This window comes from Patiria miniata, unplaced genomic scaffold, assembly GCF_015706575.1.
Source record: "Patiria miniata isolate m_02_andy unplaced genomic scaffold, ASM1570657v1 HiC_scaffold_2, whole genome shotgun sequence".
In the NCBI taxonomy this organism is placed as follows: Eukaryota; Metazoa; Echinodermata; class Asteroidea; order Valvatida; family Asterinidae; genus Patiria; species Patiria miniata.
In genome coordinates this window covers 6,477,301-6,495,768 of record NW_024037058.1, presented here as the reverse complement: position 1 = coordinate 6,495,768, position 18,468 = coordinate 6,477,301, and the positions used below count along the sequence as shown (strand labels likewise).

General features: G+C 41.6%; 1 protein-coding gene across 1 annotated transcript; it reads right to left on the bottom strand.

The window, feature by feature from the left end:
* Positions 1–11,079: 11,079 nt before the first annotated feature.
* On the bottom strand, positions 11,080–12,759 carry LOC119726895. The gene has a single exon (XM_038198745.1). The coding sequence runs from the start codon at positions 12,757–12,759 to the stop codon at positions 11,080–11,082; it is 1,680 nt and encodes a 559-aa protein (XP_038054673.1).
* Positions 12,760–18,468: the final 5,709 nt, after the last annotated feature.

Below are 18,468 nucleotides of genomic sequence, written 5' to 3'. Positions count from 1 at the left end.
GTGCCTCTTACCGTTTTATTGGTTGAAAGTTCACAATCCTCACGTAGGCATGCGCAATACTACTAGTGAGTCAGAATTTTATTCACAACGCAACACCCCAGGTGCATTCTGCACGATATTGTGCAGAACGCGCAATGCGTGCGCCAATCGCCATAAAAGTAGTCAATTACATCTTACTCGCAGCTAATCGAACACTCCATTATTTAACTAGAGGGGTGTTTAAAAAAATATGAAGTGAACTTGTTGAACAAAATCGGGTTTTTGACCGAAAAGGCATTTATGAATGGGAATAATATGTGCTCGGTCGGTATTAATCACTCTGTTTAAGACCGCTTGGAGTCTGGGTGCTGATAATTACCCTTACCTTCGGCTCGAGTAATTATTAGCACCCAGACTCCAAGTGGTCTTAAACAGTTTTTGTCACTTCGTGAAAACAGAAAAACACGGATTTCAGGCTTTTTGTCAAATATTTGTTTACAATAATTACAAAAATAAACAATATTTTGCTTTGAAAATTGGTCAAATTCTACTTTTTGTCAAGTGCAATAAATTGGCCAGCAAAACTCGAAATCAAAAATTTATCAATTTTCCAGGTTTTGATCACTTCGTGAAAACATCGTCGATATGGTCATTTGAAAATTGGTGGTCATGCCCATTTTGGCCAAAAGTGACAAAATATGGCGGCCAGTAGCATGAAAACTGTTGTCGGATGGCGCTAAGACTTAATGTGAACTAATTTGAGGTGGGGTTTACTTTCATTTGGGGGGGGGGGGGTGATTTGACATGGCATGACCCTATGGCAGTTTTTCTTCTGGGTGTAATTATGTCCTCAAAAACGATGATAGATCTGTACAGACTTTTCTGCAGCCACTACCAGATCACCATTTGATGTGATGGTAATGCCACGTGGACAATCACATCCCTTGATCACACATCCAATGTACTTGCCATCAGGACTGTAATGTAGAATATCACATGCTGGTTGACTTTTCACAGCAACATAGATGCTGCCATCATTGTCACTGCACACACCAATAGACTCCCCTTCCGTGTCTACTGAGAATACACTGGCACCATTGTAGTCTACAGATACCAACCCTTTGTGGTAGCCTGTTGTGTAGATAATGCAGTGGTTGCAGATTGTCAGACAATCATCAATATTTGGAGCAGGCAGTCTCCTGATGAGGGATCCATCTGGGTTGTGTAGAGATATCTCATCAATGTGTTTATAACCAACTGCTATCAGATTGCTGTCATCCACTGCCAGGCACGTCGGTCGACTGTCTGACCCTTGACGTGGTATGAAGTGACGAAGGATAGTATGTTTGTTGTTGAAGACCTGGACTGTTTGACCATCTAGAACGTGGAGCTCTTCATCCTTGCTCACTGCAATGCACTTTTTACTTGGTAAATTTAAAAATTGGGAGTAGGGGCTAGTACCATCTTCCTATGAGGGCACTGTTCAAACCAGACGATCATGGATAATATGTGGCAATTGTCAGGACGGCACAATCGCCGATGGTTGCGCAACATTTCAAAAAGGGCACTCGTAAAAGGCCGCTGGTAACAAAAGGGGCACTGGTTTAAAAAAAAAAAAATTTACAAATGGGGGGGGGGGGGGGTGGTAAATGCTGGTGTAAAAGGGGCACTTGTAAACAAAAGGTAAGTCTTACTGTTACTCAGGTGGGGCTCGAACCAAGTACCCCCTGTTTAGTAATGCAGTCGTCTTATCACTCCACCTCTGAGCTTGCCTGGGTCAGTTGGGTGGTTTGAGTCAAGGTGGGCAGGAGTTACTGCGATCGTAAAGTGTAGGGCCTGGTTCCTGCAAGGGAACAAAATCCACTTTAAAATTATTGGACCTACCAAACTAGTTGGCGACATTCTCAATGAACAGGTATGTCATGGATAGAGGACAGGGTTTTGATTTTTTGAGTGAAATTAGGGGGTGAAATGATGATGAAAGAGCGGCGACAACACGCAACCCCAAAATTAAAGATGGTGATCACCGCGCAACGTACCGTGAGCATGCATGGCGCGCCGAATCTCAAGGCACGAATCACACAGGAAAGCCGAGATTTCTACCCCAAGAATCTGTTTGAAACTATCCTTCTTGAAGATGGCGCACAACGTAGGCAACGTTGTTTGATGTGTATACAATACACTGTACATGTACATGAATGCTTAAATACGATTGCACACAGTGCGTAAATTCCCAGTTCTATATTTAGAACCTATTGGACTGAGTCCACTTGTACATACTTTGCGGATTTTTATGCACACATTAATGCAGGTTTCTGTGCATAAATAGCAGTCAGTGTTTCCATGACCCTGGTGCCCCAGCCCACACAAATGGAGTCAGAAGTCACCAATGCTATTTTGGGACTAAGCAGCCCTGGTTATTTTCCAATTTCTGCCTGAAAAAAAATGTTTTCAATTTTTTTTTCCTGTACAGCAATCTTTTGTTCACTTTTGAATAAAGCACTGCCCTCAAAAATTGACAAACTTTATTATTATTAATTATGTATTATATTTTTTAATCATTTGTCACCCAACAGTGATTCAGGTTCGTGAGAGCATGGAAGAATGTATATTTTATTTTTCTATTATGAGAGCTACCAAAGTAATCCAAAGTAAAACTTGTCTTAGGAGGGTTGCAGATGCAAAATAAAAGGTGTTTTTTTTGGGGGGGGGCAGTGTGGGAGTAAGAATACAATAGACTAAATTGGAATTTGTCAGGAAAACAAAATATTAAATTTTCTTAAATGCCCAGGGTAACCCTTACAGAAATTCTGGCAAGCTTGCCACAAGCTTGCTCATGTCAAGCTTGCAGACAAGCTGGCGGACAAGCTTGTCTGCAAGCTTGCAACAAGCTTGCAAGGTACCAAAAATGCAAATTAGGGCAAGCTTGTCTGCAAGCTTGCAGCAAGCCGCAAGCTTGCAGTAGGCTTTCTGTGACTAAAAGCTTGCAAGGAACTGATGATTGCATGATGCTTGTTGCAAGCTTGCCTGCTAGCTTGCAGCCTGCAGTAAGCTTGCCTGCCAGCTTGTCTGCTACCTTGCCTGCTAGCTCGCAGAAAGCTTACCTGCTAGCTCACACAGGTTTTTAGCTTGCAGGCAAGCGTGCAGGCAAGCTGGCAGGCTACAAAATTCTAAACTGACATTTACTGTTCCTTTTTTACCAGGTACTTGCATAAAATGGCAGGGCATGAAGTCATTTCACAAGTTAAAACTCAAATTAATTAGACTAAAAAATCTAACTTTCAGTCGGAATCAATAAGGTGCCATACCTTGCAGGAACTTGATGTATTTAAACTATTTTTGAACGGCAAAAAATCAAAATGGTTAAAACCTATTCTTTCCAGAAGATGTCTTGTCAAAAAATTCCAGGCAAATTGTGGTCGACTTTCTATTGATGATGAAGCATGCCCTTAATTTATACTTAATTTTGATTGCACAGGGTAATTTCTGTTTTTGAACTTAAAGCAGAAAAATCAGTATAGGTTGGGGTTGTATTCTGTCACATCACTTATAGGCCCTACTGCCCCAAATTTTTACTTTATCATGTTTAAGAATAGATAACTGATGGAGAGATCTCTGTAATCTGTCAATAATGCAATTGCACTTTGCCAGACTGCAATAACATAATGTCTTAATTCATTGTAATTGTCAGGAAATACATGTAACTGTTTTACAATTAAGTAACTTCATGCATGCTAAGACAAATTATACCAGCAGCATTTGATGTACATGTACATGTACATGGTTATATACTACACTACACTACATATGTACACTAATGACCTACATGTAGGTTTGTGCAATGCTGTAGTACTGCATATCCATTATGTCCATATTTTTCCCAATTTCTAAGTTCATGGTTGAATTTTATGTTATAATATACAGCAAGACATGAACTTTCAGACAATATTATTATTATTAATGATTTTGAATCATTAACTACCAACACTGACCAATATGTCTGTCCTCTTGCAAGCACGTCCCTGCTGCTTCCATGGTGTCCAACCGACTAAATTCAAAACTTGCCGCGTACACAGTTTTCTGACTGTTCACAGTCACCCAGGTCATAGGTCATATGAGTAGCTGTCTTGGAATGTAGGTCACTTGTTCACAGTGACTTGCCCCATGCATGCACTGTACATGTGTACAATATACAGTGTACACATGTACATGTAGACCTGGTGTTAGCCTACAGTTGGTTGTCCTCCTGGTAATGTACATTTATAAGATGGAATTTGCGTGGGGGTGATTTAAATTTAATATTAGGTTTTGCCCCTCACTGACATATAAACACTGTATACTCACTCTGGAGGTAACACACTGAGTATTCAGTGTAACACACTAAGTATTCAGTGTTTATTTGTAGATGCAGGGCAAATCCTAATATAAAAATAACCTAATATTTACTTGTACATTTGTACATTTGCAACTGGACTTATACACTTCTTGTGTGGGGGCATAAAATGTACATGTGCAATTTTCTTTTGTTCAAGAGCAGATCTAGGAATTAAAGGTCAATAAGAGGCAGTTACTAAATTAAAACTATTAGATATGATTTGTTTGAAACTTTGTGAGCCTGAACATCAAAGTACTATATGGAGTTTTTACTTAGGAAAATGGTTGTTACATTTGTACACTAGCTGTGACTTGTAGGTACATGTACTTGCAGTATAAGCACAAGCAGTCCATCCACATATTGCTATACACACTTAAAGCCACATTGCTTTAATGAAAACCATGTAATCTGGATGCATTGCTTGGTGCTATCGCGATTTTACATCAACCATGCAGCTATAAAAGTAAGCCAGCATGTGGAAAGCCTGCTGCAAGCTTGCGGGCTATCACGCAAGCTTGCAGGCTATCAAGCAAGTTTGCAGGCTATTATGCAAGCTTGCAGGCTTTCATGCAAGCTTACCACAAGCTTGCAGGATATCACCCAAGCTTACGGCAAGCTTGCGGCAAGCTTGAATCTAAGTAGCAAGCTTGCAGGCTATCATGCAAGCTTGCTGGCTATCATGCAAGCTTGCTGGCTATCACGCAAGCTTGCAGGCTATCATGCAAGCTTGCAGGCTTTCATGCAAGCTTACCGCAAGCTTGCAGGATATCACCCAAGCTTACGGCAAGCTTGCGGCAAGCTTGAATCTAAGTAGCAAGCTTGCAGGCTATCATGCAAGCTTGCTGGCTATCATGCAAGCTTGCAACGAGCTTGTACTTTGCTTGTAGAATTAGTCGCAAACTTAGTTTAGCTTGTCGCGAGCTGGATAAGATTGTGGCAAGCTCCCTGCAAGCTTGCGGCAAGCTTGCCGCAAGCTAAATTTTCTGTAAGGGTGCTTTTACATTGTGAATTGTGTCAGCAAAAATAGGCTGTGTCACACTGCCTGTTATGGTATGTTACCAGTGGCGTCACCAGACTTTTCAGTCTGGGGGGGGCACAGGGGGGGCACCAGCATTTGATGGGGGGGGGGGCACTTAGGTGGATACGGATTGCCGTCCTGGGGGAGGGGTCTAAGGGGAGGGGGTGCCCCCCTCCCCTTTGGAAAATTTTCGCATACGGAGGATGGGCTAGATGCAAAATGGTGCCACATTTGATGCTAAATTCGATCTGAAGATATCTCCAGAAATTGCTATTTTCGAGGTAATGATTTTAACAACTCGCAGAATTTTTTTTTACCAACCCAAATCTCAGATGGGGGGGCACTCGGGGGGGCACTAGGTTTTCCAGGGGGGGCACGTGCCCCCCCTGGCCCCCCCTTGGTGACGCCACTGTATGTTACGTGATGCGCGAGTGTGACCTTGAATCATCATCACATCATATTTTAAATAACGCGCGTAATGAGAATGCCGTCTGGCACGTTCACGTCTCACCCACGTCTCCCCCACAATGAGCATTCGCGTATGCTAACAGTTTTGAAAGCCAATGTCGGGTTTTATTGGATCTCTATGTCCATTGTTGTATTACAAAAACATGGCATCAAAACTGACCAATGAACAGCTTAGTCCAGATTTCAGAATAATGTCATGTTGACTCCAATTGGCTGGCGAACGGGGTCGCATACATTTGCATGCTTAGAGATATATCAGACGTTGGACCAGAGACAGAGAGGGTGATACAACGGGTGATACTCAGACTAGTGTTAAGGCTTCATTCCTACAAAACCGTTTTGTATTTCAATTTATTAAAAAAGGAGTGGACTGCAACATTAGGCAATTAAATGGGGTTGATACCATTCAAACCTTTTATTGGTTCGTAACTAGTGTTAATTGTAACTATGAAAGGGACCTTTAAACTGGATGGGATGTTAGAATTCTTATTTCTTGATACCTTTCATTGGTGTAACTATGGGGCACATGTCTCTCCCCCCCCCATTCCATTTGAAATCTTGAATTGCACACAAATAATGTATATGTTACCTTCCTTTGCCCCCCCCCCCTTCAAAAAATTGGTGAACCCCCAGGTGCCCCCTAGAAGCTTAACCCTAGTTATGCCGTTGGTACCTTTAGGAAGTTCCAGATCGCGTACATTTCACTCCCATAGAATGTGTGATATTTATAAGTTATCTATAGGTGTGGTGGGTACTTGACTGCACCCTCGGCAACCATACGATATCAGTTCTTCCACTTGTTAGATGTCAAGTTTAGTTGTTTTTACGCCCGTAAGTTAAAGAAATATTTACTTTCAATATTCTTTTTGTATAAGCATGCCCCATTCATTTTCGAAAAACAATTCCACGTTCTGATTTTTCCCTTGTAAAGTGGTTGCTAAGGTGTCGACAAATTTTTATCATTCATGTGTCACTTTTTCGCTTAAGATTTCTAGACATTTATAGTTTCACAGGGTAATATAATACTGAACATAAAACCCCAGCAGGCGATCTTTAACATACAAAAGATTTCTTTTTGCTACATTTTGTTTTGATAAAAAAGAAAATTTTTCAAAGCTGACTATAAAGCAGTGTTGTTGTAGTGTTTGCTTGTTTGTTTTTTTGCTCGCAATACGTGGTACTAGACCTCAACAAGCATGACTAATTTTCTAAGATCATAGTTACATTCTCAATATATTTTGAGAGCATGTTGACAATGTCCAAATGTGGTCAATCAGGAGATAAAAAAATCAAGAGAAAATCTGTTCACAAATCTGATTACTTGATGATCCCCTCTACAATTATGATTATGTACAAGTATAAATGTTGGGGAAACCACTGATGTTATGTTTTTTTTCAAAAACAAAATGGTCCTAAATGTAAACAAATGACAACTGAGAAAAGACGGTTGTTTCATGAAATCATTGTTGCTATGTTCTCAACAAACGTTTTTAAAAATGTCTTTGACAAAATATACAGTGAATGAACTAACTAGTGATACAATAACAACGGCTTCCAAATTAAGTGGTCTATAAATGATAAAATACAAATATATATTTTTGAGTCGCATCATCGATGTAAAATAGGCAGCCTTCATTACGTATGCAAATAATAATAGGAGTCGCACATGCCCAGTGGAAAATGCAGCTGAAATGTATGTGAGATGCTGATTGGTAAAATAACAGACTTTGGATCTTTGCTGAAATGCCATTGTTGTCATGGAAGCTGTGTTCTCTGGGAGAAATATTCTGTAATTAAAGCAAATGCTCATTGCTTCATTTAGACTTCTTGGTCTATCAGCATTTAGCAAACCAATACTTATTCAAAGTAGCAAAAGCCTCAATCTTTTATGGAATAAACTAAACTATTATTGTAATGATACGGAACCTCTCACAAGTAGGTCATTCTATACATTTAGGGTCCAAAGTCGGACATTTTTCCTGTCCTTGTTGTAATGTCCAATGCTTTATAATAATCCGATTTCAGACTGAATAAAACACAGACACGATTTCTGCTGTTCTGATGCATATGTGCCATGTTGGATGCATAATACAACACATGTGAGCTTGCTGTGATTGAAGCATTTAACTAGAATAATAGTGGCTCATCATTGAAGCCTTTAAATAATATAATGAGGGTTATTACACTTCTCCTTTTCTTTGAAGAACTTAGCTCTGAAAGTTTAAGTGAGATTGTTTGATCTCGTTTGCTATAAGGAAAACAATCCTAGTGTTCATTTCTCCAGTCTCAGTTTCTTGCAAATATTTTTCTTTTCGCTCTCATCTGAATTTGTCTTAATATCTTTTTTTTCTAATAAAATTCCTTAGTACTTCTGAAGGAATATCAAAATGAACTGAAACTTAATTATAATGAACAATTTCCAATCGAAACTATTTTGTTTTCTTTCTCCATCTCTTTTTGGAAAATATCTGAACAAATCCTTAATTTCGTTTTTTTTTTTTTTTTTCTTTCTTTGAAACTGATTCGTTTCCTTTCTTTTCCTTTTTTTTTTTTTTTTTCTGGTTTTTTTTCTTTTCTAGTCAACATAGTCTCTCAAGTAGGTTGGTCGTTGGCGGTTCCTTCTTGGCCTAGTGTGTGGTTCTGGTGATGTCTGCGTAGATGGTTTTGCTTCTGGCGGTGTGAAGACAGATCTGGATGTAGATTCTTTGTTTGAAGAGAGATCTGGTTGTGTAGGACTGGTTTCATCTGGCTGGGTTTCAGGGTTCGATTGAAGAAGAATGCCTTCTCTCCAGTCGTCCTCGGATTCTGCATCATCCTGATGCATGGTTACGTCATCTGTGTTGCGCACTACGCTGTTGACAAGTTTAAAGTGGCTGGCATCTCGATAAATGTCTCGCCCGTCGGTGACTCTTCTGGCTGCTATGGATGAGTTATCGATGCGGTATATGATGTAGAATGCCGGTTCATATGCTGTGCTCCATTTGTTCTTCTTGGTCTGTTTGAGAAGGACGTAGTCTCCAACTACAAAGTTGTGTTGTTTTGTATTCCTGTTTTCAGCATTCTGTTTCAGCCTTTCCTTGTACTGTTTGTCGTTTTCGTCAATGATGCTGTCCTTGATGTTTTGAGTGTGTTTTCCGGGTTGGTGGTCAAGCTTTGTTCTCACCGGTCTGTTCATCAGTGCTTCGTATGGTGTGATGTTAGTTGCTGGGTGTGGCGTTGAGCGGTATCCAGTGAGCATCTCCTGGATGATGATGTTTCTGTTCTTCTTCTGAAGATGGGCAATTTGCTCTGCTCGGTTCAGCAACTTCATGAAACTCTCGGCTTCTCCGTTAGCTCTGGCATGGTCTGGTGTGACTTTATGGTGGTGGAGTCCCTCTCGCTTGGCGAATTCAGTGAATTCCTTGGAGTTGAAAGGGGGCCCATTGTCGCTTTCTAGTCGTCGCGGTGTCCCGTGTGCAGCGAACATCTCCTTCAATTTCTCCATTGTCGGTTTGAACGCCGTTGAGTGGGTAGTCTTGACTTCTGGGTATCTGGTACGTTTATCTACAGCGACTAGGTTGTAGTGACCATCTGGGTACGGTCCTCCGAAGTCTACAGCGATAACTTCCCATGGTTTCTCTGGTATGGGTGTCATCTTGATTGGTTGCTGCTTATGGTCTTTTGTAGTTACCTGGCATTCGTAGCATTGTCCGATGATCTGCTCCACCATACTGTTCATCATTGGAAACCAGTATTTCTCTCGGAGCATCTGCTTGGTCTTCGTCATCCCGAGATGTCCTAAACTGTGTGCTGCCTTGATGACTTTGTGCTGCAGGCAGTTGGGTATGACGATGCGGTTAAGTCGGAACATCAGGCCGTCTGCTTCGTACAGCTCCTGTCGGATTGAATAGAAAGGTGTGATGTCTGGGTCCTTTCTGTGACTTTCCCAGTCTTCCGCACGGATTCTCTTGTGTAGTTTCTGGAGCTGTTTGTCATGTTGGGTTTCATCTCTGATTCGGTCGATGATAACTGCATGGTCTGCTTCTATGACTTGTTTTATCATCTTCTCGGTGCTATCCGTTCCAGTCTCCGGCAGGGGGTGTCTGGAAAGGAAGTCTAGCGGGTCTGCTTCGTCCTTGCCTGGTTCATAGACAAGTTCAAAGTCGACGTCTTGCATGTTCATCACCCATTTCTCAATTCTTGGAGGGAGCTTGGCTGTCGTCTTGTTGAACATGGGTATCAGAGGTTTGTGAGCGGTGATGATGCGGAATTTGGGTGCACCGTGAAGATAGATGCGAAATCTGTTTTTCGCCCACTGGACAGCTAGAGCATCTTTCTCAGTCTGGCTGTATCTCTTCTCTGCTTGTGTCATGGTGCGGCTGATGAAGTGTACTGGTTGAAGTCCTTTGGGAGTCTCTTGGAAGAGTCCAGCTGATAGACCTTGATGATAGCTTGCTTCAGCTCGCACTGTGATTGGCAGTTTTGGGTTGAAGTACGCCATGGTATCTTCATTGGTGATACTGTCCTTCAGCTTCTCGAAGGCTGCGTTCTCTTCTGGTCCCCATTTGAACTTGCTGTCTTTGTGTGTCAGCTCTCTCAGCGGTGCTGTCAGTGATGTATATCTAGGGATGAATTTGGAGAGATATCCAATCATGCCTAGGAAACTTCTCACAGCTTCTTTGGACTCTGGGGCCTTGCTCTCTTTGATTGCTCGAACTTTGTCGGGAGTCGGCTTGAGTCCATCCTCTGTGAACTTGTAGCCATAGAACTCAATCTCCTCAACTCCGAACTGGCATTTGTCAAGGTTGAAGGTAATGCCAAAGTCAGCTGCTCTTTGCAAGACTGCTTGCAACGCTTTGTCGTGTTCTTCGATGTTACGCCCTCCCAAGAGAATGTCGTCTCGCTGGTTGAGGCTCTTTGGGATGTCCCCAAATATTTTGAAGATAGTCTCATCGAAGAGATCTTGGGATGCTTTGGCACCGAAGACTAATCGTCTTGGACGCAGATTGCCCCAAGGTGTGCTGAAGGTTGCTATGCCTCTCGATTCTGGGTCTAGTAGGAGCTGGTGATAGCCCTGTTTCATGTCAAGTTTAGAGAAGACTTTGCAGTCATGGAACTTGTACATGAAATCTTCAACCACAGGCCCTTGTGTGATCCTGTTCCTCTCCATGAATTTGTTTGGGACGCGTAGATCGACACTGGCTCTGATCATGTGTGGTTGTAGCTCATCTCTCGGCGTCTGTCCGAATCGTGGCTTTGGTTACACCACGAGTGGGGAACACCATGTCACTGGCTCGCCTGGGGGAACTTCCTCAAAGATGCCTTCCTTGATGCACTGGTCTAACCATTCTTTTAATGGTTTCTGGAGGTAGTATGCTACAGGTCTCGGTTTCTGGGCTACTGGTGCTGCTTCTGGCTTCATGTTGAATTTTGCGAAGATGTCTGTGTCGCTCTTGACATCTCGGATCAGGCCGATACCCTGAAATACCCTTTTGTATTTTTCGACGATTTTCTGTGTCTGCTGGCGAGCTGTGGTAGTGTTGCTGATTGATTTGACAGTCTGGGTGTTCTCTGGAATTCGAAGGTCGTTTATTTCTGCAAGGGAGCCGTCTGGTTGGAGTTTCATCATCCCCAGTTCAATGAGGGTGTTTTTGCTGATAAGTGGAGGTGAGTTAATTCTGCCTTTGACAACAACAAACTTTGTTGCTGCTCCACGTGTGTCATTTCTGACGATCGTCCGAAACTCCCCTTTTACAGGTAAGTCACTCTGCAAGGTGTGTAGTTTGATATGGCTTGCCTGTAGTGATTGTGGATTGCTCGATCTGTGCTGCAGTGCCTTGTGTTGGTGTTCATCCATGATGTTTACCTCTGCTCCGCTGTCTGGCTCAATCCGTACATCAACGTCGTCAATGCGGACTGTGACTGTGCTGTCGTCATGGACGGTTTTTGCGATTCTCCGCACTTGCTTCAGGTGTTTGACTGCCTGGTCAAAGAATTCGTCATCAGAAGAAGTTTGATCGTCTTCTTCCATGCTCGTCTTCTTTACGTGATTCCCACGCTGCTTGGGTTTGGCATATTTTGGGGGGACAGGCTGACTGGGCGGGCCTCTGCTTTCTGCACGGAGTCGGTCGGCTCGGCAAACGGATGCAAAGTGATTCCACTTCTGGCATTTGTTGCATTTCTTGCCGTAGGCCGGGCAGTTTTTGCCTTGTGGGTGGGTGCCGGTCAGTCCACAGTATGCGCACGGTGGTGATTTATGGAATTTGGGCTTTCCATAATGCCCACCGGTGGATTTCTTCTGTCGTGATGATTGCTGATATCCCACCTTGGCCACATTGCTTGCTCCGTCATCAGGGGGTCTCATGCTGCTTATCTGCAAGGACGTATCCTCTATCTGTGCGGCCTCTGTTAACATTTGTGTCAGCGACCACTTCTTGTTAATGGCTTTCTGGATGAGGGATTTGCTTGTTATGGTTTGGATCAGGTGCTCTAGAATTCGGTCATCACGAGTGTCTCCAAACTCACATTGAATGGCCTTTTCCCTTAGCCTAGCTGCATAAGCCATGGTGGTTTCTTGGGGTGTGGGTCTCATCTTCAGGAACAGGTATCTGGCATGATGTTTATTTTTCTTTGGGGTATAGTAACTGTTTAGTTTTGTCTTCAGTTTCTCATAAACATCATCCACATCCCCTGGATTGGGTAAGCTTTTCTCCAGTCTGGCGATTTCTTTGCCACCATAAATGATCAGGGCGTCCTTTTTGTCGATGGGGCTGCTAATTTTGAAGTAGCGAAATTCTCTCTCTATGCCCTCTAGCCATTCTTCCCAAGCGTTTCCAGTTGATATTTGGTCATCAGGGTGAGTAAATGGTTGACTCTTCAAGTTTCTGGTTTCAGTTACAACAGTTATCGGTACAGGTTGCTGTCCTGATCCCGTGGCCATGCTGTTACTACACCAAAAGTACACGATGTCAATGTCAATTTTCGCCACAAATTCACTCCTTTTTCTGCATAAGTTTCTGCTTTACTAGGTATTCAGTTGCTTACCCAGACATCAGAGGTTTTTTCTGTTTATCCTCGTCGCCAATGTAATGTCCAATGCTTATAATAATCCGATTTCAGACTGAATAAAACACAGACACGATTTCTGCTGTTCTGATGCATATGTGCCATGTTGGATGCATAATACAACACATGTGAGCTTGCTGTGATTGAAGCATTTAACTAGAATAATAGTGGCTCATCATTGAAGCCTTTAAATAATATAATGAGGGTTATTACACTTGTAACCTCTGAAATTGATCATTTGCCATTCAAGTGGCATTAAAACTGACGTCAAACTAATTAATATTTGTTGGGTAGGTCATTTGATTCGCAGAAGCATTCTTGGAGGAAGAGTACACACATAAAGGAGTGCATCTTCTTTTACAAAATCGTACATGTCAGACGTATAGGGACAGGAAAAACTGAACCCCAAATTCATAGAATGTTCCAAATGCATCTTCTATTGTAGTATTTTAGAAAAATCACATTTAAGAAAGGCAAATAAACAAGATTTCAGTTTACAAATGTACATCCATCATACTAACCAGATTTACAAACATCCATGTATCATTGCAGTAGAATGCACAAGGTTTTCATTTTCAACTTGGTTGTAAATGTAATGTAACTGATATTAATTTGATGAGGCACTCAGAAAGCACTGTGAAAGAGACAACCAACGGATTGCATATGATTTAGTTTTAAACTATCGCTTGAGTTCAAAATCACACGTATTTCATCCAGTTGCTTTTGAGTACATGGAGGTGCAAAATCTTTTTCATTCAAAAATAAGTTGCATTAATTTAAACTCAACAATTTTCCCAATAATTGAAAAATCGAAAAACAAAATTTAAGGAAATATTTACATTTTTTACAGGAGTAGGGTTATATTTTATACTTGGAAAACACATCATGCATTGACTTCGTATTTGCTGAGACAAATCTGAGAAAATTGAACTAAATTGCCTTTCGTGGTAATACTTTCCCTCTCATTGATAATACTTTAAAAATGTACACTGCGCTATTTGCAAACAATGTGAAGGGTCATTCCTTTGATCTCATTATTGGGCCACCAGATCTACATGTAGCATTTTATTGGAAGTAGATTTAAAGTATAAGAGTCGACACATACAAACACCAAAGACCTTAGAAATAAACCATATATACAGTATTATCGAAAGTTTTATTGAGGGAATGAACTTTAATGTTCCTTTTCAGAACAATGTTCGATGTCTGATGGAAGTGTTTGGTGGATACACTGGATAGCCCCAGTTTAATTAATCTGTCCTTACACTCGGTGATAGATCTGTACAGACTGTCCTGAAGCCACTACCAGATCACCACCTGATGTGAATGTGATGTCACTTGGAGGACCACATCCCTTGATCACACATCCAATGTACTTGCCATCAGGACTGTAATACAGAATATCACCTGTTGAACGTCCGCACACAGCAACATAGATGCTGCCATCACTGTCACAGCACACACAAGTAGGGCCCCAACACCCCTGCATGTTGCTGGTAATGTCAACTGAGAATACACTGGCACCATAGTAGTCTACACATACCAACCTTTTGGTCATGCCTGTTGTGTAGATCAGGCGGTGATTGTGCATTGTCAGATAACCTCTAATCATTGATGCAAGCAGTCTCCTGATGAGGGATCCACCTGGGTTGTGTAGAGATATCTCATTCTTGCCTCCATAACCCACTGCTATCAGATTGCTGTCATCCACTGCAAGGCATGTTGGTTTTCTGTACCCTCTACCTGGTGTGAACTGATGGAGGAGCTGATGTTGCTTGTTGAAGACCTTGACTACTGGAATATCTAGAGCAAGGAGCTTGTCATCCTTGCTCACTGCAATACACCTGACACCAGTGAGGCCATTGATTTGTAGCCTTTGTGGGATAGGAGATGGTGTATGTTGACTATTGGTCAGTGATACTGTGAATAGTGTTTTATTCCAATTGTTTAATACTATGTTATTGTCAGAGAGTGCTGACACATGTCGTATCTGTGTATTTCCTAATTTCAAGCTCTTGAATTCAGTCTTCAGTTCCCATTTCTCCTTCACACATGATCTTCCAGGTCTTGGTAATTGCCTTTCTGCAGCCTGTGGCTCTTCCTCCAGAATGAGTCTCCCAAGTGACCTCTCATCTTCTTCAAAGTCCAGGAAGGTCAACTTGTCAGGAACTTGCTGTGGCTGTTTCCCTGTCAATTCACTGAGGTTATGCAAGAGCTTCTGCTGAAGTTCAAGAATCTCACAGCAACTTGCTTGATTCATGAGTTGTTTGACCTCCTCCAGCTTGTGCTCTGTCTGTGTCACCTCTTTCCTGTTATTGGCTTGAGCAGCTTCAAATGTTGTGACTCTTTCTTGATAAATTCTTTCAGTCTCTTTTAACAGTTTGTGCTCTTCTTGTCGGGTCTTGGCAACCTCTTGGTCAGCTTTTTCTGACATTTTCTTCTTGGTGGTTGCAAACATGATGTCAAGTTTCTTGCGAGATATGCAAGTTTTCTCTATGGTGGTGTTCAGTTCTGTTTTACTGTTACTAACTTTTGAGACAAGTTCTTCAACTTTTTTCTTACACTTTTCAAAAGCCTCAGATAGGCCGATGAGGGAATGTTTTGGATTCCCATGATCGAGAACAGTACACGTGAGACATATGACTTGCTCACATGTGTCGCAGTAGACATTGAGATTCTGATCTGGATGCTTGCCACATTTGGGAACTTCTTCTCTTAGTTTACTCTTGTAGACAATCTCTCCTGATCGAAGTTGAGCAAGTGTGTAGATTTTATGAGATTTCATCAAAGTCATACGTCCATGAGCCTTTTGACATTCTTGACAGAGGAAATGATCACAGTCAATGCATCTTGATATAGCCTTATTCTCCTCATCACAGGCTTGACATTTGATCTCTGACCCTTTACCTTCCAGTAGCTTTTCCTGCATTGTAACTTCCTCCACCAGGGCGCTGAATGCAAAGTTATTAGGGAGATCAGCAACCCCAGACCCTTTTAACGTGGTTTCACATCTGCACAGAGGACATGTCAGCTTTGTAGCACTAGGATCTTGGCTCTGTCTGAGGTCGTGGAGGCATTGCAGGCAAAAACTATGCAAACAGTCCAGCAGTTTGGGCTGCCTGAAACGGTTGGTGCAGATGGAGCATTCCAGATGATCCACACTAATCTTCTCCAACACTGATTGAACTGTAACATTAGATGCCATCTTCACTAGTTGATTTGATGTGATACGGGTAGGCCTACATGTAGATAAAACTTGAACCTGCAAATAAAGCACATGAAGTAAAAGATTTTGGAATTACATGAATTCTAACTTCAAATGATGACAATGTGACGTGGCGTACCAGCTGTTCTCCTTCATCTTGCTGGATAATTTGGTAGCGCCTCGATGGTGTCGTACCCTTATAGTGGTGGGCCTTAGCACCGGCACTAGCTCCCCTTTCTCGGTGGAATAGCTGAGGAACAGTAGACTTAAGTAGAGCCATTGGAATACACAGCTGAATGGGTTGTGGAATCAGAATAAGAATCAGACTGGTAAGAGTCGGAATGTGGAGGCAGAATCTGGGTGGAGTAGTTTGTGGGGGGAGTTGGAATGTGGGTGGAGCATCTTATTTCTTAAAGGGCCGGGCTAGTTTGATCATCTCTCAACCGGGGGGGGGGGGGGGATTCCCCTCAAATTTTGGCCATCGAGAGACGAACAATTTTGAAACTCAATACATGCATAGAACAACTCTGCATGAGCATACCCAAGAAATTTCATGACTATAGGTCAAAGGGTTTTGGAATTGTGGCTAATTAATTATTCATATGCATGAATGGTAATGCTGCTCTGTGTACATTATCTATGGGGAAATTCAGTTTTCATGGCGCATAGCGCCGGGAAATTTTTCGTTGCACAGCAACCTGTTGTCGGATTTTTATGTTTTTTGTATGAAAAGATGCACAAGGCTCGGCTTATAAGTCAGAACAGCTCGGGTTGCATCATGAAAAAAGTTGAGGGGGAGCGGATTCTGCACTCCCCCCCCTCCCCCGGCCTCTTTAGGGTTAAGGTTTGAGTAACTTCTTTCCCATGGGATTTTGCTCTTTAATCCTTTAATCCTAAGTAGATTCAACCCTAGAAAATAGACTTATAATTGGTGATCGGAGACATATCAAGAACAGTGGTCGTGCACTTAATCATGCATTCATCCGTCATCATCTGTCATGTCATTCCATCATTATCAAGAGCCTCCTAATCAAGCAATCAACTGCCTAAATCCTAGTCCTGCAATGCCTTTTAATACACTTTGAGCCCCATATGTTAAGTACAACTTCTCTTTGCCATCACTGCCAACCTAGTTGACCAATCAGATACCAGGAATCCCCAATATGCAAAGTGTGGGTTACTCACATGTTGATACTCAAAACATACAGTTGGTAACTTTATATTTCCTGTTCTATCACAGTATGCTTGTAAAATTGTCAAAATGAGTATTTAGAAATTTGAAAGATTATTCCCCTACTATAAGCATGATTCAAGCCTGGTGTTTAATATTTTTTTCACAAGAAAAGAGCAATTAGTAGGGTTTACACTAAAGAGCAGTTGTATTCTGAAAAATGCAATATATTTCAGCTGTGACATGTATGTGACATTTTCCACTCCTTAGTAAGGGGAGTTCTAGTAATCATTACGAATTTCTCCCATTTAAAATTCTCTCAAAATTCCACATCCTTTTCAAAGAGAAGATTAATGGGAACATGTCTCCTATGGGGATAAGTATCAGTCTAATCACTCAACGCCTCTTAAAACTTGCCAATTGTGATATGTCCACAGTCAACCTAGGTCACCAACAGATGGTCTGGGGGCATCCCAGTGGGCAAAATACGTTGAAATAACGTTGAAACAACGTCAGTTTCCGACGTTGAACTAACGTTGAATAATGATTGAATTTGAAAGTTTTTCTGACGTTGAAATGCCGACGTTGAATCAACGTCAACATTTCAACGTTGATTTTATGTTGAAAATTCTACGTTGATTCAACGTTGATTAATGATTGAATTTGCAAGTTGATCTGACGTTGTTTTGCTGACGTTAAACCAACGTGGAAAGCACAACGTTGAATCAACGTAAATATTTCAACGTTGATTTAATGTCGGACATTCTACGTTGATTCAACGTTGATTAATGATTGAATTTGCAAGTTGATCTGACGTTATTATGCTGACGTTAAACCAACGTGGAAAGCATGACGTTGAATCAACGTAGATATGTCAACGTTGATTTAATGTCGGAGATTCTACGTTGATTCAGCGTTGATTAATGATTGAATTTGCAAATTGAAGCGACGTGGAAATGTCGACATTGAAACAACGTTAAGATCACAACGTTGAGTTAACGTAGACATTTCAACATTGATTTAACGTCGACATCTCTACATTAAAATAGCACTGACATGATGTTCAATCAACGTATAAATAATCAACATTAAATGACATCCTATTCTTAGAAATATCACAGTTAAATAAATGCAATTCTTGAATCAAAATATTTTAAGGTTTGTGTTAAGATTTAAAGCCAGAATGTACTGATAATGGTGGATGTTGG